Source organism: Amorphotheca resinae, assembly GCF_003019875.1.
Source record: "Amorphotheca resinae ATCC 22711 unplaced genomic scaffold M430scaffold_1, whole genome shotgun sequence".
NCBI classification, from domain to species: domain Eukaryota; kingdom Fungi; phylum Ascomycota; class Leotiomycetes; order Helotiales; family Amorphothecaceae; genus Amorphotheca; species Amorphotheca resinae.
Genome location: NW_020194471.1, coordinates 1,058,240 through 1,078,888, shown reverse-complemented (window position 1 = coordinate 1,078,888; position 20,649 = coordinate 1,058,240). Strand labels below are relative to the sequence as shown.

At 50.5% G+C, this 20,649-nt stretch overlaps 8 protein-coding genes across 8 annotated transcripts; 5 read left to right on the top strand and 3 right to left on the bottom strand.

The window, feature by feature from the left end:
• Window positions 1-702: 702 nt before the first annotated feature.
• Window positions 703-1,652, bottom strand: M430DRAFT_112213 (hypothetical protein). The gene is made up of 4 exons (XM_024861466.1): window positions 1,573-1,652; window positions 1,312-1,505; window positions 1,204-1,261; window positions 703-1,089 (listed from the first exon to the last, which is right to left on the bottom strand). Exons 1-4 carry the CDS (start codon window positions 1,610-1,612, stop codon window positions 887-889), a joined length of 495 nt encoding a protein of 164 aa, XP_024724957.1. The 5' UTR covers window positions 1,613-1,652; the 3' UTR covers window positions 703-886.
• A 142-nt stretch (window positions 1,653-1,794) lies between these two features.
• On the top strand, window positions 1,795-2,719 carry M430DRAFT_130961 (hypothetical protein; the record flags this gene model as incomplete). The annotated part of the gene is made up of 1 exon (XM_024862168.1): window positions 1,795-2,719. One exon carries the CDS (start codon window positions 1,795-1,797, stop codon window positions 2,605-2,607), a length of 813 nt encoding a protein of 270 aa, XP_024724956.1. The 3' UTR covers window positions 2,608-2,719.
• A 317-nt stretch (window positions 2,720-3,036) lies between these two features.
• On the bottom strand, window positions 3,037-4,264 carry M430DRAFT_46525 (hypothetical protein; the record flags this gene model as incomplete). Its single annotated transcript, XM_024867853.1, has 3 exons — window positions 3,037-3,509; window positions 3,657-3,859; window positions 3,906-4,264. The coding sequence occupies 3 exons, from the start codon at window positions 4,262-4,264 to the stop codon at window positions 3,037-3,039; spliced, it is 1,035 nt and encodes a 344-aa protein (XP_024724955.1).
• A 970-nt stretch (window positions 4,265-5,234) lies between these two features.
• On the top strand, window positions 5,235-10,775 carry M430DRAFT_23880 (hypothetical protein; the record flags this gene model as incomplete). Its single annotated transcript, XM_024864975.1, has 2 exons — window positions 5,235-10,720; window positions 10,769-10,775. 2 exons carry the CDS (start codon window positions 5,235-5,237, stop codon window positions 10,773-10,775), a joined length of 5,493 nt encoding a protein of 1,830 aa, XP_024724954.1.
• Window positions 10,776-10,893: 118 nt separating this feature from the next.
• On the bottom strand, window positions 10,894-11,935 carry M430DRAFT_130951 (hypothetical protein). Its single transcript, XM_024862167.1, has 2 exons — window positions 11,537-11,935; window positions 10,894-11,487 (listed from the first exon to the last, which is right to left on the bottom strand). Exons 1-2 carry the CDS (start codon window positions 11,786-11,788, stop codon window positions 10,954-10,956), a joined length of 786 nt encoding a protein of 261 aa, XP_024724953.1. The 5' UTR covers window positions 11,789-11,935; the 3' UTR covers window positions 10,894-10,953.
• A 179-nt stretch (window positions 11,936-12,114) lies between these two features.
• Window positions 12,115-14,636, top strand: M430DRAFT_130947 (hypothetical protein). Its single transcript, XM_024862166.1, has 4 exons — window positions 12,115-12,585; window positions 12,660-13,411; window positions 13,462-13,601; window positions 13,652-14,636. Exons 1-4 carry the CDS (start codon window positions 12,395-12,397, stop codon window positions 14,408-14,410), a joined length of 1,842 nt encoding a protein of 613 aa, XP_024724952.1. The 5' UTR covers window positions 12,115-12,394; the 3' UTR covers window positions 14,411-14,636.
• A 174-nt stretch (window positions 14,637-14,810) lies between these two features.
• On the top strand, window positions 14,811-15,692 carry M430DRAFT_154062 (hypothetical protein). Its single transcript, XM_024863238.1, has one exon. It carries the CDS (start codon window positions 15,041-15,043, stop codon window positions 15,587-15,589), a length of 549 nt encoding a protein of 182 aa, XP_024724951.1. The 5' UTR covers window positions 14,811-15,040; the 3' UTR covers window positions 15,590-15,692.
• A 1,799-nt stretch (window positions 15,693-17,491) lies between these two features.
• Window positions 17,492-20,471, top strand: M430DRAFT_154047 (hypothetical protein). Its single transcript, XM_024863237.1, has 2 exons — window positions 17,492-18,530; window positions 18,660-20,471. Exons 1-2 carry the CDS (start codon window positions 17,611-17,613, stop codon window positions 20,398-20,400), a joined length of 2,661 nt encoding a protein of 886 aa, XP_024724950.1. The 5' UTR covers window positions 17,492-17,610; the 3' UTR covers window positions 20,401-20,471.
• Window positions 20,472-20,649: the final 178 nt, after the last annotated feature.

Below are 20,649 nucleotides of genomic sequence, written 5' to 3'. Positions count from 1 at the left end.
TCTGTACTGGGAGAGGAGAAGGCAGCTTTGATCTTTGATGGTGATGGAGCTGGTGGTGTTTCACCCAGCTACGGAGGGAGGATAGGACCCCGTATGAAGGGCACGGGGGGGGCTTGTTTACTTTATTTACGCTACTCCGTAAATATACCGTATACGGAGTAACCTCGAAATCAGGAGGTGGGGGATCTCGCTTATTACATATTTAGGCGGGCCGCTCCTGTATTTACTCGTAATACTTACTGTAACAGGCATCGGGAGGTTGGTAAACCTCAGGTACGATTTACCAGGCGAGTCAGGGGCAGGGGGCGTAGCGCTGCATCATTTCATGGAGGGGTCCAACAAAGTGAGATTGATATTCGGATTGGCGTTTTGATTGCCTATAGTACTTGTCCTTTCAAGCGTTTAAGGGACTTATCACGAATAATGGGGGCAAATCCCTTTTACCTACCTACACCGTACCTACCTACTCACTCACGCAAACGTAAACCTGCTCGATGGTAAGGTATTTTTCGACGGGGCGCTTGAGCCTTGAGCCCAGTATCGAGCTCAGCCACACCAGCCTCGCCACGAAACCGGAGTCGTCCGCGCACAACCGTGAGGCTGAGCTGCCAAAGCCAAGAGCAGTACGAGGACTCTGTGGCAATATCAAAAAATATCAGGGACATCGAAATCCGATTCTACGCATTTCTTTTCTTCCATTCTGCCTCGTGCTTACGGCGGCGTTATCGTACTATCGTAGATGCTGTGCTGCACATCATCCTTTGTGAGCCCCTGAGCCTGCTCTCCCCCATCCCTCATCCCCCGCATTCCAAGGAGGAGGGGCTGCCTCATGCCTTGATCCGGCGGCATCCACTGCTCTCCTTCGCACATGTGCTCCTGTCTCATGTCATGACTTGACATCCGGAAAGGTCTGCTTCAGGAAATTCTTGGAGAATCTCACACACTGCTCATACGCGATTTCAAAGCCATCTCTTCCCCCGTAATAAGGATCATCAACCTCCTCAGCCTTCTTCTTTCCAGAGAACTCTCCGAACAACATGACCTTTGCCTTGCCACCTGCACGTTGATGAATCCGTTGAAGATCTCGCACTGGAATGTCGTAATGTTAGTACTCCTTCCTGTACGGTGCAGGGTTTGGTAGCATGGGCAGTCTGAGATGAGAGCAGGGTAGGGTAAAGCAGAACAAGAAGCCATTCTCCATACGGTTGTCTCTGTCCATAGCAAAGATATAGTCGAACTTCTGGAAGTCCGAGACGTGGATCTAGAACTACATCAATGGATTGCTCGGGAGGCCTGATTCAGAGAGCTTACCTTTCGCGCTGCGTGCACATAGTCAACAATCCCATTGTCTTCGAGGACCGACATCGTTCGTGAATCTGGGCTGCTGTCTATGTGATATGCCCCAGTCCCACAACTATCTACCTCTTTGATGAGGCCTTGATAGGGTGGTTTAGACACGATTGATTGGAAAACGCCGTGGGCCATAGTGGACCGGCAGATATTTCCTGTGAAGAACGTCAACGCCGCTGCCCACGGGACACAAATAGATGATCTCAGAGATATTTTTTCTACCTAGGCAGACGAACAGCACCGAAATAGGGTCTGAAGCCATGTTGCAAAGAGCGGTTTGACAGAGTTGGTGATGCGGTCCCATCGGAGACGAGAATTATTTCCTCTGATTATTTATCTACCCCACGGCAGACGACGGTGTCCCCCCCCCCCCCCCCCAAAAAAAAAGAAATTAAAAGTGCCTTCGACAAACACATTTTTGCTTGTTCCATATAATATACCTACATGACAAACCCAGTCCCTAAACACCTTATTCTCGTCTGTTGCCATGCAATATATCTCGGCGGACCGTCCAACGGTCTCCATGAAGAAGAATGGCTAATCGCTTCCTTCCAATCAGGCGAAACGGCCACGTTCACCCAGCATGCTCAAGCCGGACTCAACCTCCTCTCCAACGACCCCTCAGGACTCCTCATATTTTCAGGGTCCAAAACACGAAAAGAGGTGCAAAAGTCCGAAGCTCAATCGTATCTTGATTTATGTCTACATAACGATTTCTGGGGCCTCTTGGACAACTGTACACAGAAAGAGGAAATTGTCAGGGAGAGGATAGCGCTGGAAGAACAGGCGTTGGATTCTTTTGGGAATCTGATATTCTCCACGATGCTGTTCTGGAAAAGGACTGGACAGTGGCCGGCGAAAATCACAATCGTGAGTCACGAGTTCAAAAGGGAGAGGTTTTTGGACTTGCATGTTGGAGCGATGCGGTGGCCGAGGGGTAAGGTTGAGTACTTGGGAATCGATCCAGTGTATATGACGGAAGGTTCTAGGGAATGGGATGGCGAGAGGACGCAGGCGGTAAGGAAAGGTGAGAAGGAGAGAGGCCTAGGGGTTTGGGAAAGGGATCGATTCGGCACAGGCCAGTTTTTGAGGGGAAAGAGAAGGGAGAGGAATCACTGGCAGGTTGGTCAAATGCTGTTTGGCAGCGAGGAAGAGAGACTAAGAAGCCAAGTTCGAAGCGAGATCATAGAGTATGAGGATGGCTTGAGGGAGGAGGTGCTGAAGGATGAGAGGCAGCCTTGGGAAATGGATCTATAGGGTTCAAGAAATTCTCCAGATTAGTGGAAGCCGTCTGTTGCTTTTTCGGATTCCTGAATTCAAGCAAGGAGACTTTAATTTCGTGCCGCTTATACTTATTACTCACTGGGCCTCTTCTTAAGCGGGCGTTTGGCTTCGAAGTGAGGTTCCAACAAGTGTCCAATTCATCAGTACTGCTCTGTTAGTGAAACCCACCCTTTAAGCATGAGCCGAAGATCTCTGTGTATACCAGGCACAATTACTACCATGTGAGGTAATGGTATCAGCCACGTCATTCTCAAGAGGCTGAGCTAACGCGCAATCACAGCATCCTACCATGCCCAGCCTCGAAGCACAATTGAGAGAACTTTTGAAATCATGGGAAAAGTGTAGATGGCGGCAAGGAGACGAGAGAGAATTTGGAGAGCCATACAAATCGGGTTTATTTAACTACATTTTGGACGCCCCTTTCCCACCAATGCTCGATGAGCCTGCCAAGATGTCACTGACGAATCTGGTAGTGTCTCTAAGCATGTCTGGACTATAGGCATGTCCCACCCCCGGATAGACATTATCCTCAACATAGACATTTCCATCCTTGTACCATGTGCTCGTTGCTTCCTTGAGAAACTGCATGAACGGCTCCGCACAATGATACGGGACTAACTTATCATCTGCTCCTGAACAGACAAGTAGTCTCTTGCCTTTGATTTTCGTGTCGAATATCTCACGGAAACGTCTCTGCTCACTCTCAGGCGGGTTGGACTGGATCTCAGAAGTCCCGAACAGCATTCCCTTCGGATCGGATTTCTGAATGCTGGAGATGAGTGCTTTCGGGAAATCGTTGCTTCCAAAGAATCCTGCGCCGTTGGACGTCGTATATGTTTCGCGTTTAGAGAGCCGGGCACGGTCACTCATCAAACCTGCCCAAGGTTAGCAAAAGCCTAACCGGGACAGATATACCTCCTCTCCTGATGGAGACATGAGGTTTGGGAACGTCCCGCTTTGAACCACCCGTAGTATTTATACATGCCCACCCATGTACTCGCTAATAGGAAAAGAAAACATACGCATATAGTCAGGACATCCAATGATGACAATAGCTGCAGTAACTCGAGGATCGTTGAAGAACGCTTGCCAGGCCGCATGACCACCAAGGGAGATCCCGAGGATCAAATGCTGGTCAATATGTGGTGCATTGGGGCCAGAGAGAACGTAAGATCCCAAATGGTCTATAAGAAAGCTGGTATCAAGGGCGGTGCCATGATAAACACTAAGCTTAATCAGAGCAGGACGATATACAAAGAAAGGTAGGGTACCTGAACATATCCTGAGCATGAGTCTCGTTGCCCCCTTTCCAGGCCTCGTTTGCCAGGGCATTGATGAGTCGACTGCCGTGATTTCGCTGATCAAAGGCTATTGCCAGGAGGCCGACCTCGTTACCGCTTGGCCGCCGCAGCTTCCAATCATTGATGCATGCAGAAGCAACGCCGGCCATTACTTCTTTGGACTGAAGTCTTCCATGCAGAAGCCAGAGACAAGACACTGATTTACATGTCTGCGGTAGCTCATCCAAACCATAAACATCCGTGAGAATGCCGGCAATGTGGAAGGTCTTGACGGAGACCGGAGGGGGAGGGGTTGACTGAGTCTCTTTGAGGGGATTGGGAGTCGACATTTTGAGGGCGGTCCCGAGGTGGGGGTCTGGTGGGAGGACAAGGAGGACAGACACCTACCTAAGGTAAGGTATCTTACGAAGGACCCCAGGTACTGTAGGAAAAGAAAAAAGAAGAATATAATGGAGAAGGAAAAGCATACAATACTACAGCAATATGGAATAAGGTTGACGGGAACGTGGGGGACGTGGGGAGGTGGTCTATCTATCTTCACTCGAGTGGGCCTAGTAATACCCGGGCCGGTACGGAACAAAGGGCGGACCGACCGACCGACCGACCGACCTATGTAGGAGGAATCTTTACTTTACCGTACTGCAGGTGGATTTCAATAATATGCAACGGTTAGGACACAGCTACCTTATGTATTCTGTGCTGTTGCATTGCAGATACCTCGAGGTACTTCCACGCACACAATAAACTTGCCTTGACCCGAGGTATCCACTGGTACTGCCCATATGCGACACGTCTACGTTGTACGGTGTACCATACCGCTGTACCTTTTCCCCACGTCATTTGATCGGCTGCGGTGGTGCGGTACGGTACCTGGGAAGGTATTTGCGGTGTACCGCAGGGAAATTGCCTACCTGGAGCCCAGTTGTCCATAACACAACACAGCGGTCATCCCAATTATTTACACACTACCTCTTGAACACTGGCACTTCTCTGCACACGCTTGAGCTTCCTCACTACCTGCTTCCATACATACCTGCCGGCCTCCCTAGTTCATGAGTTCTGCGTTGCCTCGTCCACCGAATAAGTGTCGGCCAGCCGCTGTACCTAGCCATTCGACTCGAGATATCTGATCTGCAACCCTGTGCAGACGTTAGGCTGGTATGCTAGGAATCGCATTGTCAGCCATGAACACCATCTGCGGCCTGTAGACAGCAACACAAGAAGTATCCCTGAAGGGACGGTCTTCTTATTGCGTTGCGCAACACCTGAATAACGGTATCGAGGAGCTAGGGACCCAGCATGGCCCAACGCAATGAGGAATCGATTGTACCAGTGACACAAAGTCCAGCTTCAGAACCCCCTCTACATACAAATGCGAATGGATCCGCAGCAGTTCAACTCTCAGACTTGCGGGCTGAGCTGAGTGCTGACGGGTCCCAAGACGGCGCCACAACATCGAACTGGCACACGAACAGAGCCCCGGCCGAGGCTTCAGATTACATCAACGGTGGTACTGCACACCATAGTCATAGCCCAGCATCATCGATTAGGCCACCTACTGCTACAGCCAACTCTCCCCACAGGTCATCAGCCTTGAAGCAAGGACCAGCCCCGTCAAGTGCTTTCCCACACGATGCCCCGGCTACGGGTGCAGGCACATCTACCCCACCAGGTAGACGGAGTGTGCAGTTTGCAAGGCAAGATCCGGGAGCTTCCTATGCGGGACATTCCAGGCAAGGTTCATGGGGGGTCGAAGATTGGGAGACCCCAGGCAAGGACCGCCGAGGACAATCTTTGATGTCAAAACTGAAGGCACTGGCTGCCACAGGTACTCATAGTAGGAATCAAAGCAACACTGCGAACTCCATTGACGAAGGTACGGCATCTGCACCTTTTTCGCCTGCCACAGATCGATCAGCCAGATTCCCGCAGACATTACAAGAAGAAGGCAGCGACGTGGATGCGGATGCTGAGGAGACAGCTGATGAAGGAGGTGCACCTGATACTGATCGAATCAGACGAAAGCGTCGGATGCGAAGACCCCCAGAGACTGCAGGGGCGAGCCAGACCGCACCGAATACACCCAGAGCACGGAACACGGCGCAAGCAGATTATGCGGGGAGGAGTGGCCGTCCAACTTTTTTCTTGAGTCGGCGAGCGACAGATGGATCGCTGGAGCAGCGAGGTCATGTTTCGGAGGGTGAAGGCCGTGATAGACTGGATGCTCAGCGACCCTGGAGACGTGGAAGCTCATGGATGACTGGTGCTCGAGGACAGAGCTACGGGGGAAATAATTCTGTTGACGTTGACAGTCCACCGACTTCGAGAAGACCAAGCACTTTCAGGCGTGCACTCACCGGGCTAGGAGGAGGTCAGAGTGACGGTGATGGACCAGCTCCAAGAAGACCCTTCCTAGCAGCGGAGCGTGCGTCGACATTTGGAGCTCAGAGATGGCGGATGCTGAAGCACGGTCTCAAGTTATTGGGTCAGAAGAAGGAGGAACACAGGGTTGATTATCTCAAGTCGGCAGAGTTGATGGCTGAACTCCGTGCTGGGGCTCCCGCGGCACTTATGCTTGCTAGCATGATTCAACGAGATGAGCACGGAAATAAACGTATTCCTGTTCTCCTCGAACAGCTGAAGTTACGGGTGACAGACAGTAAGCCTAGTCTCGACGAGCCTTCAGAAACGGAAAGACATCTTGTCTTCAGTATCGAGCTTGAATATGGAAATGGCTTGAATCGCATGAAATGGGTTGTTCATCGCTCTCTTCGAGATTTTGCTAATCTGCACCTACGCTACAAATTTCAAGGTAGCAGCGATAAGTATATTCAACTCCGGAGCGATGTTGATTCGAGGCCGAAGCAACCTCGATTTCCCAAATCAGCATTTCCATATTTTAGGGGCGTTCGCGGACTTGGCGAAAGTGAAGAAGACGAAGCAGAGACAATCCGTGCCTCCGAGACTGCTGGAGAGGCAACGCATAGCGAAACGGAGCGAAAACGGAAGAAGAAACGCCCTTCACTGGGCGGAGGCCGAAGAAGGTCCAGCGCCGTAGAAACAGATCCAAATACTGGAGCTGTTATTGGGGGGAGCCAGGCCGCCCACCAGAAGAGGATCTTCAATGAGAGACAACGTAGGAGGCTTGAGCAATACCTCCAAGAAATGATTCGATGGCTCATCTTTCGAGCTGATAGCAACCGCCTTTGTCGGTTCTTGGAGCTCTCTGCTCTTGGAGTGCGATTGGCAGCCGAGGGGAGTTACCATGGGAAGGAAGGATTCCTTGTCATTCAATCGGCGAAGGGTCTAGACGTCAGGAGAATGCTCGCACCCAAGAACGTTTTCTCTCGACACTCTCCGAAATGGTTTCTGGTCAGACACAGCTACATTGTCTGCGTCGAATCCCCAGAGAATATGCACATCTATGATGTCTACCTTGTGGATCCAAAATTCGAGATCAGGAAAAAGCGACGCAAGCTCAAAGAGCTAGGTGGAAAAGAGATTGGAAAAGAGATTGTTGCACAAGCCGAGACTTCTGCAAAACATCCTAAACATCATACCTTGAAATTGCAGAACTCAGAGGGGAAGATCAAGCTCTTAGCTAAGAATGAGCGCCAACTAAGACAATTCGAGGAGTCTTTGACGTTCATGTTGAATAATACTCCATGGTCAAAACCAAATCGATTTGGAAGTTTTGCACCCGTGCGCACCGATGTCTACGCCCAGTGGCTTGTAGATGGCCGGGATTATATGTGGAATGTTTCTCGAGCCATAAACATGGCCAAAGATGTCATTTATATTCATGATTGGTGGCTCAGCCCTCAATTGTACATGCGAAGGCCTGCTGCGATCAGTCAGAAATGGCGTCTTGATAGGCTACTTCAGAGGAAGGCCAGAGAGGGTGTCAAGATCTTCATCATTATCTACAGAAATGTTGAAGCTGCCATTCCTATCGATTCTGAGTTTACCAAATTTTCGATGCTCGACCTCCACCCCAACATATTCGTACAAAGGTCGCCAAACCAGTTCAAGAAGAACCAGTTCTTCTTCGCCCATCACGAGAAAATCTGCATCGTTGACCACACCGTGGCCTTTGTCGGCGGTATCGACCTCTGCTTCGGTCGATGGGATACACCACAACACTCTGTGGTGGACGACAAGCCAACTGGCTTTGAACAGTCAGACCTTCCCAAAGATGCGGATCACTGCCAGCTATGGCCTGGTAAAGATTATTCAAATCCTCGAGTCCAAGACTTCTACAAGCTCTCGGAACCTTACGCGGAGATGTATGACCGCTCCAAGACTCCTAGAATGCCTTGGCATGATGTCTCCATGCAAGTTGTTGGCCAGCCTGCCCGCGATTTAACCCGCCACTTTGTGCAAAGATGGAATTATGTGCTTCGAGGTCGTAAACCTACAAGACCAACCCCATTTCTGCTTCCCCCACCGGACTATGATCCCGCTGACCTTGAGGCCCTGGGGCTCACTGGTACCTGCGAGGTCCAGATACTACGTTCGGCTACGGACTGGTCCCTAGGAGTCACAGAGACGGAGCACAGTATCATGAATGCATATTGCAAAATGATTGAGGAGTCGGAACACTTTGTTTACATGGAGAACCAGTTTTTTATCACGAGTTGTGAGACGATGAACGTCAAAATCGTCAACAAGATTGGCGATGCCATTGTCGAGCGTGCAATTCGAGCTTATCAGAACAATGAGAGTTGGCGATGCGTCATACTCATTCCTCTTATGCCGGGGTTTCAAAACACCGTGGACGAACCCGATGGCACGAGTGTACGATTAATTATGCAATGCCAGTTCCGTAGTATTTGCCGTGGTGAAGGGTCAATCTTCGGCCGTTTGCGGAGTTACGGCATCGAACCCGAAGACTTCGTCCAATTCTATAGCCTCCGAGCATGGGGCAGGATCGGCCCAAAGAAGATGCTGGTGACTGAACAGCTATATATCCATGCGAAGATCATCATTGTCGATGACCGTATTGCATTGATTGGTTCAGCAAACATCAACGAAAGATCTATGCTAGGTTCGCGAGACTCCGAGTGTGCGGCTGTGGTTCGAGACACCGATATGCTTTGGTCAGTAATGGATGGAGAACCATATCTCGTTGGCCGTTTTGCCCACACTCTGCGCATGCGTCTGATGAGGGAGCACCTCGGCGTTGATGTGGACGAGATCATGGAGGAGGAGCGCCGCGCGGAGTTGGATAAAGAAGAGGAAGACTATGAGACAAAGATGAATGGGATCTATGGTGACGCTGGCGATACTGACTCGGTGCAAGACCGGGTTGGCGAGATGGAACCTGGGCTTCTTGACCAAGCTGCACGCATTGCAAAGCAGGAATTGCGGAGCTTCAATCACGACGTCGACTGGGAAGAACAAGATAATCCCAACATAGAACCTGATAAGTTCAAACCTCTTACAACCGATAGCAGAGTCACTGGCAACGCACGACATGCTGCCGACGTTGACGGGGAGGGTGGAGACCACTGGAAGACTGCCGAGCAAGCTGGGCTTGTTCGTGGCAGAGACTCGATTCTAGTTGACGGGGCTCGCGAGGTGTTGCTCGCGGATATTGCAGCGGAAGGCAGAGGTACCGTAGACCACCCAAAAAAGCCACAATCCGGAGCTTCGCCTGCTGCTCTTCAGCGCGGCGGCAGCAATGACAGCAGATCCGGCAGCGATAGTCTTCCACCACTGCCGCCATTGCTGCCACGACGGACTACAGAGCAATTAGGGCTATCTCAACTCTCTCAGCTCCCTCCTCTCCCTGCTCTGGACGATACAGATATCGGTGGGCCTCCGCTACATTTCGATGTATCTGGAAATCCCACGTCAAAGCCCTACAATCCGGTGACAGCTGATATCAAAACAGCCCACGTGGATAAAGACTGTATGCGGGACCCACTGGACGATTCTTTCTTCGAGGATACGTGGCGACTTATTGCAGAGAACAATACCAAAATTTTCAGACGGGTATTCAGATGTCATCCTGACAGCGAGGTCACGAATTGGCATGAATACAGGGAATTTGTGGCTTATGCTGAGAGATTTGCCCAGGCGCAAAGTGGTGTCAAAAGCACCGAACGAGAAGAGCAAGAAGCCCCGGGTAAAAGTGGACCACCTGGAGCAGCAACGACAGTTCCAGGCTTGGGAGGTATAAGTCAAGGTTTGACCACCATATCCGAGAAGGCCAATTCACATGGAAATAATGGGACTGTGGCAGAATGGGCTGAGAATGCCAATGCGGAACATAATGAGCGCCTCGGCACTTCCAATGCCAATGAAGCGACCACGCACGGCCAGATTGATGGACTTGATGAGAAAGCTACTATGAAGCGGGTATCAGGTGAAGCGCCATCTTTACCAAAAACACCAGTAATGGCTGCGAGGAATGAAAACTTCCCGCCCCTCGATTCTACGTTGATCAATTCATCGACCGCAGAACCCGAGAAGGCTTCACAATCGGCCTCACGGAAAGCTACATTCACTTCGACGACGCCTCCAGAGAATAAGGCAAGCAATGCTGCCCCTCCCAACACTTTGAACCAAGGCTCTGTCAAAAAGCGTCGTCGTGGGACTACGAAGGGTAGCCGTCGGGGCTTCTCTGCAAGCGACGATCTCCTCAGCCCGGCCGACACCGAAGAACTCTTGAGTATGGTTCAAGGACATCTGGTCGCCTTTCCGTATGACTGGCTCATCAAAGAAGAACTCAACTCAAATTGGCTGTACCAGGTAGATCAAGTGGCGCCTCTTCAAATCTAGTAGGTCATAACGCCCCTTCAATGCAGGCATTACTGACCCCTCAACAGTGACTAAAATATTAACGGCCGATTCGAGCTTTGTATATTATACTGTATCGTGATAGCAAGAGGAAGAGCATGTATGTGCATTGGGTTGGCGTCGTTCTAGTCCCTTTTAGCATAACAGCGAACGAAGCATTGTCTTTTTTTCTTCATTAATGTATCAACTTCAAGACATCAATACATAATAAATTCTATACCCTCTCACTAATCCAAATTGCACCTCTGCAGCCAGCTTTGATAATACCCGTCAGGAGCTCGTATGGCTGCGCTTGTTTCGCTTCATTCTCGACCGCATGATCTAAATGCTCCAACTCCTCATCTCTTATCCTTCTTATCGTGCTCATCAGCTCCTTTAGTTCGTTTCCTACTTCCTCGCCCGACTCTTCCATCTGTTCCACCATATCTACTAACACCCTCAATTGTTCATTGTAATGTCCACCAATTTCGGTCTCCACAGCTTCGGTACATGCCATTGCAGCCTCTCTCCCCATGATGGCTGTTCCCCAGCCCAACGCTGAGGCCGCAATTGTCCAGATCGGATACATGGCTGTAGGCCGCACGCGATGCTTTGCTAGGAGGGTATTGAAGGTCTCGAGATGGCCAGCTTCCTGGTCATACATGTGCTTCATGAGAGGACGAAGGTGCGGATGAGAGGCCACAATGGGAGGCGTTTGGGCGATGTAAATCAGAGTAGCGGCCAATTCGCCGGCCTGGTTGACTCGGAACTAGAGAGCCGTTAGAACCAGCCTCCGTATGCATGGAGGGTGTACGAACTGCCTGGCTGAGAAATTCACGCTGGGCTTGAGTTAGAGGTTTCTTCAGAGAGGGTGCATTGGAGCTTGCGGATTGGCCTGGATTAGGTGTGTTTGAGGATTGATCTGGAATTGCAGCGAGTTTTCGGGTTGTTGATATATATCGTACTCGTGACGCTCTAGGAATCTGAATAAAACTTGGGGCTAAGAAGTCGTAGACCGGGAGATGTGCTGCATGAAGCACAGAACGTCTATAGGTTGCAAGCGATGTCATTTTGTGTCGACTCAGGAGTCTGCGAGTCGTTCTTCATCCAAGTATATTGAGGTAATTGGGAAACTGGTTCGAGAGGAGTGGGAGGAATGGGCAAGAAAGAGTAAAGAAATCAATCAATCAAGAAATAAATAAATATGAAGAATATCATTAAGTGTCTTACTTGATGCGACCTTCGGATGTATTATGTGACGATTTAGGGAAGTTGGATTTAAAGTTCCGGCGAAAAGACGGGCCGAGTTACGCTAAGGATAGAGCTAAACGCTTTTCATTCATCGACACCAGCCTTTCTATACCGATTGAGTACAATACGGAGTACAATAGTTGTTGCACTCTCACCTTCGCCCAAAATCTCTCGCGAGTCGCCACATTGCTAAACCTGCGACTACGAAACCAACAATCTCTCTTTCGGCTTCTCACTGTTGGATATTGGGCATACTCAGAACAACTATAGGACTCCGTCCTAGCACGCGCCCGTCAGATTCACTTCCACGTTCAGCCACCTACGAGCAGCCGCACTCAGCCGCCTTGCATCTTCTCAACACATCCCGCGTAACGTGTCGATCTCTTTGAATCAAACAAAAACAGCACACACAAACTTCCCTAGCAATGGCGGACATCGATGATGAACTCCTTGCTCTTGCAGGAGATGCTTCCTCTGACGAGGATGATGCGCCCATGAACACCAGCAGAAAAGATTCGGCATCACCAGACCATAAGGCTGGGGGTAAAGCCAGCGGGAAAAAGTCTGGTGGTAGCAAAAGCAGAAGACACGATGATTCCGAGGAAGAGGGTGAAGCGTAAGTTCTGAGCGCCTTGCCCTTCAAGCTCTTCTATCGTTCGTAATCTGTATTCAATGCTGATTACCTACCAGCTCATCCAGACATTCATCTCCCGACTCCCTACGATCCGCACCTATGGACGAGTCAGACTCTGAACTTGATGCGCCTGGCATGTACGATGATGGCGACAGGTATCCGCTAGAGGGCAAGTTCGTGGACGAGGCCGACAAGGCAGAAATCATGGCAATGCCTGAGATAAAGCGTGAGGAGCTTCTTGCCGAGCGTGCTCAGGAGGTCGAGCGGGACAGGCAAAACCGCGCTCTCCGACAACTTTTGAACGCTAGAGAGGCCGAGAGCAAGAAGCAGGACAAGAAGCGCAAAGCAGGGACTGCAGATTTAGATGAGAACCAGCGCAAGACATCTCGCCAGAGGACAAAGCTAGGCGGTGGCAAAGTCGGCGAATCCAGCACAGGAATCGACAGCCTCAAGCGTGCACGAGCTGAAAAGAATGATCGCCAGCGCCGCCGTGATGAAGACAAGGAGCGCAACAAGGATAGACGGTCACATCATGAAGAATACTCTGATGTAGATGCTGATGGGGAGAGCGAGGTAGAATGGGATGATGGAAGGTCGAAGAATAAGAAATCACAATCACCCGACTACCGTGATGCAGAGCCGGCAGGGCTTCATGATATTGAAAGGGTTAGAGTTGGTAGAAGCCGGTTCGCCATGGTCTGCTTCTATCCCGGCTTTGATGAGGCAATCACCGGCTGCTTTGTTCGGATCAGTGTTGGGATTGACAAGGAAACCAACCAAAACATCTATCGCATGGCCGTCATTAAAGGTATGTATGGAATGTTCCAGTATTTTATATTTATGCTAACGCTATGGAAGGCTTTGTTGAAGATAGACCATATGCCATTGAGACGGCCAATGGGAAGCACTTCAAGACCACACAATACATACGAGCGGCCCACGGCAAAGCAGAGAGGAACTGGCCATTCATTACTTGCTCTGATTCTCCCTTCACCGAGGTTTGTATACCTAGATCTTTACGCAGATGAACACGATGCTGACCCTACAGGCTGAGTGGAATCGGTACAGGCAGACTTGTCTTGCAGAAGGCGTTCCTTTGCCCACGAGACCAAAGCTGGCGGCAAAAATCACTGATATCAATAACCTTGTCAATCGCTCGTGGACTGAGGCTGAATTGCAAGAGAAGCTTACAAAGTCGGGCGCATTGGTCAACAAGTTTATTCCAATTGAGCGTAATCGCCTGAACAATCTCATCAAGGAGGCAAAAGCCCGCGGTGATGAAGCACAGGTGGAGGCTCTCCGGAAGGAGCTAGAAGCATTAGATGGGCCAAAATTGGCATATAGCACTTCGATGCAGTCACCAAAGAAGAGCGCAACTCCAACTGGAATGAGTCAGCAAGAACGGTTGGCCCTTCTTAACAGGCAGAATCGCCGCAAGAACGCCGAGGAGGTTCGTCAGGCTCAGATCAATGAGAGAAGGGCGGCTAAGCTTGCTGAGGCTGCGATTGCTCGCGGTGAAGTGGTCGTAGAAGATCACTCTCGACGCGTTAAGACTCGTGCCAAGTTTAAGCACGATGTCTCCGAGGGATTCGGTGCCAAGAAGGCCGATAGTGAGGGAAGCGGAACAAGCACTCCCGCTGCCGGTACTCCAAACCTATCGGCGAAGAAGCCCAGCACGCCACTTCCCCACATTGCCAAGTTACAAGCTTCTAATGGCGACAAAAAGGGGTTACCAACTATCCGCCGCCCTTTGATGGATGACGATATCATTGGTGCCATTGACCTTGGAATTGACATTGAGCTTTAAGGAGGGTGAGTCCTCTAAGCGTAGAGATTCTAGGATGGTTTTGGGGGGTTTCTTTGTGCGGCGTTGCGGTGAGATCAATGGATCGATGGGCTTGGATCAGGAGCATGTGCCTTATTAGAGAGAAGGAACCAAATTGCGGTCGTTAGCAATGCCGGAGGGCCCACTCAATGGATGAATGTTGTTACAGTATAATAGTTACATAGACCAAAATACAATGGCTGGCATGAAATCTTTGGTTGTGATTCATGGTGCGTCGAGGGCCCACTGTGATAGGATTGCTTCGACTCTCGAGTGAAGCATCTTGTTTGCAGGGGTAATCACGTGCCGGTTTGGCTGCTTCGCTTCGACCAGGTCAGCCAGGGTTGCAGCCAGATCAGACGAAACAAGACACCCACCACCACGCAGATGCTGGTCCGATGATTAACGTGACTGTACAGTGTACAGAGTACGGAGTACAGAATATGTCTCTCTGCAAGGCAAGTTGAGGATCCTCACACACTGCGTGATCAGGACATGATGATGTCTGTGCCATGCCGTGCTGCTTACTCCCGCCAGACGCTCTTCGACCAGCCTCTCTGCTTGCCTGCGCAGCACACTCGTGGATCCTACTGAAGACAGCGGGGATGAGGCATGGGACATGGGACATGGGACATGGGACAGGGAGCCACCTATGCTTCAGAACTGCACTGCGCCTTCTCGAACTCGTCATCGAATGCTGCCATGTCAACGAAAAGATCAGGCGAAAGATGCCAAAGCCCAGCCCAGGCCGGCCCTCAGACCGTCAGACCGTCAGACTTGTCACTCTGGCCTACCACGACACATGGATTTGGATCTGGATCTGCGCAGTCTGCTGTACCCTGTACAGAGTACGCTGCACGCTCTGCGCCAAAGAATCCCCGTCCGGCAGATTTCGAAACACGCTCTTCTCACTTGCCTCGCAGTGCTCCCACCTCCCCACCGCTGCTCTTGTCCAATCATAGGCCGCACACCACGTTTGGGCCTCAGAAACGACTCCCTGCTCCCTGTCTCCCCTTCCCGCACCGTATTCGACTATTCTTCCTGTCATACTGTTATCCTCCCTCCCGACCTTCTTTTTTACTTGCTTCAACCTGCTTCGCTTTCGCCTTCATCCACTACCTTGGCCTGAGCCTTGACGATTCGCAGTTCATGAGGCAGTAATCCTGGACTCGCTTGCAGTTCGGAGCTTCCCCTCCTCCCTCCCCCTTCACTCCTCCACCCCATGTGAACGCAGAGATGTGCTGGCACCTGAAAGGCGAGAGAGCTTAAGTTAGCAATTATGTATGAATCGTAAGACGGTACAGAGTATCTCGTCTCATACCTCAGCAGTGGGCGATTGAAGTGGTAGTTCCACCACCTCGTCACGATGACAGGCCTAACAGCCTCAAGTCCGTCCGATCAGGACCGTACAGACAAGGCTACATGCTGTGCCTCTAGCTCGGATATCGCATGGCTGCAGGTATCCAAGATAGCACTATTGGACCCAATCCACCCAAGTCCTATCTTCAAATATCCTTTACCTGGCTTCTCCCTCCCGAGCTGCATCCGTCCGCGTGTTGACGGTCAGACGCCAGCCATGGCCTTACGGAGTATGCTACCGGTGCCCGGACTCGCTCTATTCGCCTTGAGGTCAAACATTCTGTCCCAGTAGCAGGAGCTCGGACTGATCCTTGGAAAGGCTGACGAGACTGGGTCCCTCCGTGCTTCGCTGGCTGATCTCCTAATACTCCACTGATTGCTAAAAAAAAATCATTAACACCTGTTGTGTAGTATCAATGGTGGTTCAAAGCAACTCACTCGATTTCCTTGAGGAGATCTATGCTTCAGTTCGGACGATGGCATTATTAACAGTCAGCGTCAGGATGCATTGTTTTGAAACACACCCACTATATGGCGCACGATACACCGGTCAGCCAACCAGGAGAACCGAGTGGTTCTTTGATGGCTTGATCCCTGGACCCTTGACTACTCCGTACTATCGACAAGGCTCCAAATTTGACACAGTCCGCATGGGTCACCCTCATGAGGAGTGTGTGGGGAGTCCTAACCTCAAACACTGGCCGAGTCCCCCGATTTTCAGAATAATCAATGCACTATGCATCACACACTTCCTCACATCACACGTAGATTGATTGATTTTCCAACTTCAGTTCGTTTGTTCCATTCTCACAAGTGGGTGCTCATGCCGGTCGCCGCCCGTTGTCTCTTCTTCTGCTTTCTCTCTTCCACTACCCGTCAACCAAGCGTGGCCGGTCTTGGACGCATACCCGAACCAGCCTTACGTCGCCCAGGTAGTCTGGATCGCCAGCCCTGACTTCTTCGTCCTATCTTCTGATCTCTTGCTTCTGTGTACTTGGGTAAATATCTTCTCCTCTCGTCAACCGTTCATTATACTCGTTGAAACCGTAATCATTCCCTCCTTATTCTTGAACGTTTTCTTGGACACTCGACAAGTTGCGCAGCAGTTCCTGATCAACCTTGTAATCAATCTAGCTGGAGATCGCTGCCGGTTCGTTGTCCAGTCGCAGTATCTCGATCTGGTATATACCCCGACCTGATATATTCGGGCAACCAGACTTACCCGCAATCAATGCTGGGAAGCTCCAACGTTTCGGGGCAGACGATCTCGTCGTTTCTTCTGGGCCTAAGAAAATCGGCCCAATGACTTGATAAGTCAGGTGTTTAGACGATAGGCACGATACACGAAGCTTCACAGCCTCCGTCAGACTGTTTGGAACGTTTCCGGTGAGGTCAATGCATTGCTGGGCATCGCTTCGACCACGAGGCTTCTACTTCTGGGAGACCTGGGGATTTCCTGCGCAAATTTCTGTCAGCCACTCCTCCGAAATATACCTGTTCTTGCCGGGCGCTGGCCTTCGCCGGACAGAATCCTTTGAGTCAAGAAGATATCCGGAACACCTTGCCCCGATCAACATAGCTTGAGGCTTACATATATATCCTTGACATCCCTTCTCCAGACTGGATGGTTTGAGGGGCTCTTTGTCCGGACCATACTTCGAATTAGAGGACCACCATCAAGCCTCTTCCCTACTTCTGTGGAAACTTCAAACTCTGCCTCTGGACTGCAACACTCATCCTGCCTTCGTGGACGGCTTCTTAGGTACTGACCTAGCAAGGAAAGCTTTCAGGCGTTAAGGGGATCTCCAAAGAGGGCCTACAGGATGGATGTAACATCGCTATTGAACTCAAGCACGACAGCTGCTGGGCAGCAAAAGTTGGTGGAGAATTCAGGCGCTGTATCACGAAGTCGAACACCATGGGACGCTGGTGGTTATTCACTACCGATCAACACGATCGCTACCGCGTCGCGATCCATTAACACACAGGCCACACCATCTCAAATGGCACATTCAGCCCCTCGGGAGATTCACCACGATGATTCACACTTGGACATCCAAAACCTTAATCCCACGTCGCCTAAACATAAATCTTCGGACAGCCGAAGTAGTCTGTCCTCATCCACATCATCTTCTTTACAATCTGTAGCACACTCCCGGTTCTCGTCCATATCAACAATTGGCAGCTGTCATCTACTACCGAGTACTTGGTCAGTGGACGGCCCTTCCTTGAAGTCGAGAAACACAACACAACCATTAGACTCTACCTCATTGGATAACAGTAGCGACGCTCGCCCTAGCCCAAGCCTGTCTCCTACAGAAACTCTGGATCCTTTTGCTTCGGTCGCAAAGTATCATCTGTCAAACCGTCAAACTAAATTCGTGAATCAGAGCTCTGTCCCCTGGATCGCTACTTTCGTGAACGATAACGGGTCTTCTACTCTCTCGAGAGAGGATCGATCTAAAGAACAACCTGGTTCTCCTACAGACCCAGACCCTCTAGATACTTTTGCTTCGGTCGCAGAGCATCATCTGTCAAACTATCAAACCAAATACGTGAATCAGAGCTCTGTTCCCCGGATCATTTCTTCCGTGAACAATAACGGATCTTCCAATCTCTTGAGAGAGTATCGATTCCAAGAACGGCCTGGTTCTCCCAGCGACGCTGTTCTTATTAGACGAAGCCCAGTACTACGAGTCAATACTGGAGAAGCCGATCTAAGCGGAGGAGATTACCACCAGCCGTAAGTACTAATTTCTATCTCAACCCTTGCTATTCTTGTCATTTAGTCCTCTATTTGGCTGTTACACTACGTCAACCTATTTTGTCCCTTGGATTAGAAGAGTCCCTGATCAACTAACAGATAGTGCAGAAACCTCAAGTACTTGAGTGCCCTATCAGAGAACTACCACGGATCCACATTACCCAAATCTCACAAACGTTGTGCATCTGCGCCAGATATCACAGTTACAGCAACCGACTTTCTGATGAGAGAATCAACGAATCTTCGGCCAAGAGCCGAACCTACTCCTCCCTCCTCGCGTCATCCAGATAGCGCATCCCCAACCACCACTCCTTCAACTCTTCCCTCGCCTGATACCCCGCCAAGTGCCGCAGCAGATGGCGACGCCAATGCTGTTGTGTGTATGTACATTCCGAACTGTGACACAGGCTCACAGCCGCGCAAGGCCATCTCTCACATATTTGGTCGCAATAAGATGTGTACTAGACTCATCCCTCCACATGTCTGGGTCCATTACTGTCGAAAGCACTATCAGCGAAGCCGATACAGAAATCAAAAGGAGTATGCCAAACTACAATGTGATTTGGTGCAACAGCAAATTCGTCGAGTCCACGAGTGGAGTTTGAACAACATGAAGAATCCTTCAGCAGGAGTTGTTCAGGACTGGGGATTGGCTGTTCGGAAACGCGAGCGACAGCGATTGGATGACCTCGAGGGTGCCAACAGAAAGAGAAACGCCAACACACTTGACCGCAACTCTGATGATGGAGATGAAAACTTCGATGATCTTGCTTGCACCCTAGGTAAGCCACCAGTACCCGCCACTGCAGTCCCAGATTGGCTGTTGGATTTGTGTGGAAAGGGGTACAGCACTCAGGAAATACTGGAGATATTTAACCGACTGCACACTGAGATTTTGAACAACCTGCTGCGGTGCTTCCCGGATATCGAGATCCTTCCTAATATTACTGTTGGCAGCGAGGAGCCGAAATCTCCTAAGGGTTACGCAAAGAGACTCACGGGTACTAATAGTGGCCACCGTCGTTCACAATCTTTAGGGATGGCTATGGACTCGGACCTTCACTCGCCCGACCGAGGATTAAGCCAACCAACTGGTTGGGCTACTGATGATCTGGTGGGGTTCTCGCCTGTTCAGAAGAAAAGACGGCCGAACGAGCGAGTCACAGAAGGCAGTCTGGGGAAGCCCATGCCGCGATTGCCAAACCCAAGAATGGTAGAGCAACCAGCAGATGTTGGTCGGCGTATCCAGCAGCTTGCCCATTGCCCGGTATTCACAGGTATTACTGAGAACGAAGCTGACGAGGACAATTACGAGGAGGTACAGCCAAGAGCTTATCATACTCCTTTGCCTGTATCCCGTCAGCAATCCGATAGCTATACAATGGCTACGCAAGCAGAACGTGACCAAGGGCGTCATAGCTCTAGAAGACAGATGCACAATCGATCCCAGTCTGACATGGGTTCTTTCGGCCAAGGCCAGATGATGTTTTCGACGCCATCTTCCAGCTACTTTGTTGACCACCAGGCCAGATCCTCCAATCCCTATCAACAGGCACGAGTTTCGGCTGGCAATCCTACATTTCTACCTTCTCAGCATCACAGAGAGCTGTCTGTTATGCAGCATCCTACCTCTCCTGTGCAAATACAACAGTCGCCTGGTCCTGGACACGCTCGTCATCAGAGTACACCAATGATTCAGCAGACTCACTCAGTACCTACCACTTCTTGCACACAACCTTTGGAATTACATCCAAATTACCGCTTTACTCAAAACCACACTTATACCTCTCGGCCACATCAAGTCTCGGAGACTCGAGAGACGCGAGATCTATACAGTGCACGACGCTGACTCTTCGGCACATTAAGCTCCTTCGATGGTTTCAGCATGAAATCATTACCAGAGCACTCTTGGTACATTTCTCTTCTCAGGTGGACCTTTTAGAGTCATTCACGGCCCCCATTTTTGCTCTCCTATGAGACCAGGCTGGGTCTATCCCATTTTATGATTGCATGCCGTCCAATTGGGGTTGCTTGCCAGGGTGTATATAGTGGACGCGGCAGGTTATGATATTTTTTTTGGCTTTTTTTTTGGGGGGGG

Bases quoted from the DNA above. Each gene is read 5' to 3' on its own strand.
- M430DRAFT_112213 (XM_024861466.1), bottom strand. From the start codon at position 1,612: ATGGCTTCAGACCCTATTTCGGTGCTGTTCGTCTGCCTAG. The intron at 1,506-1,572 runs GTAGAAAAAATA...CGTTCTTCACAG, and splicing joins GGTGCTGTTCGTCTGCCTAG to GAAATATCTGCCGGTCCACT. The intron at 1,090-1,203 runs GTATGGAGAATG...ACGACATTCCAG, and splicing joins TGCTATGGACAGAGACAACC to TGCGAGATCTTCAACGGATT.
- M430DRAFT_130951 (XM_024862167.1), bottom strand. From the start codon at position 11,788: ATGACATCGCTTGCAACCTATAGACGTTCTGTGCTTCATGCAGCACAT. The intron at 11,488-11,536 runs GTTCGTACACCC...ACGGCTCTCTAG, and splicing joins GTGAATTTCTCAGCCAGGCA to TTCCGAGTCAACCAGGCCGG.
- M430DRAFT_130947 (XM_024862166.1), top strand. From the start codon at position 12,395: ATGGCGGACATCGATGATGAACTCCTTGCTCTTGCAGGAGATGCTTCC. The intron at 12,586-12,659 runs GTAAGTTCTGAG...ATTACCTACCAG, and splicing joins TCCGAGGAAGAGGGTGAAGC to CTCATCCAGACATTCATCTC. The intron at 13,602-13,651 runs GTTTGTATACCT...CTGACCCTACAG, and splicing joins CTGATTCTCCCTTCACCGAG to GCTGAGTGGAATCGGTACAG.
- M430DRAFT_154062 (XM_024863238.1), top strand. From the start codon at position 15,041: ATGGGACATGGGACATGGGACATGGGACAGGGAGCCACCTATGCTTCA.
- M430DRAFT_154047 (XM_024863237.1), top strand. From the start codon at position 17,611: ATGGATGTAACATCGCTATTGAACTCAAGCACGACAGCTGCTGGGCAG. The intron at 18,531-18,659 runs GTAAGTACTAAT...CAGATAGTGCAG, and splicing joins GGAGGAGATTACCACCAGCC to AAACCTCAAGTACTTGAGTG.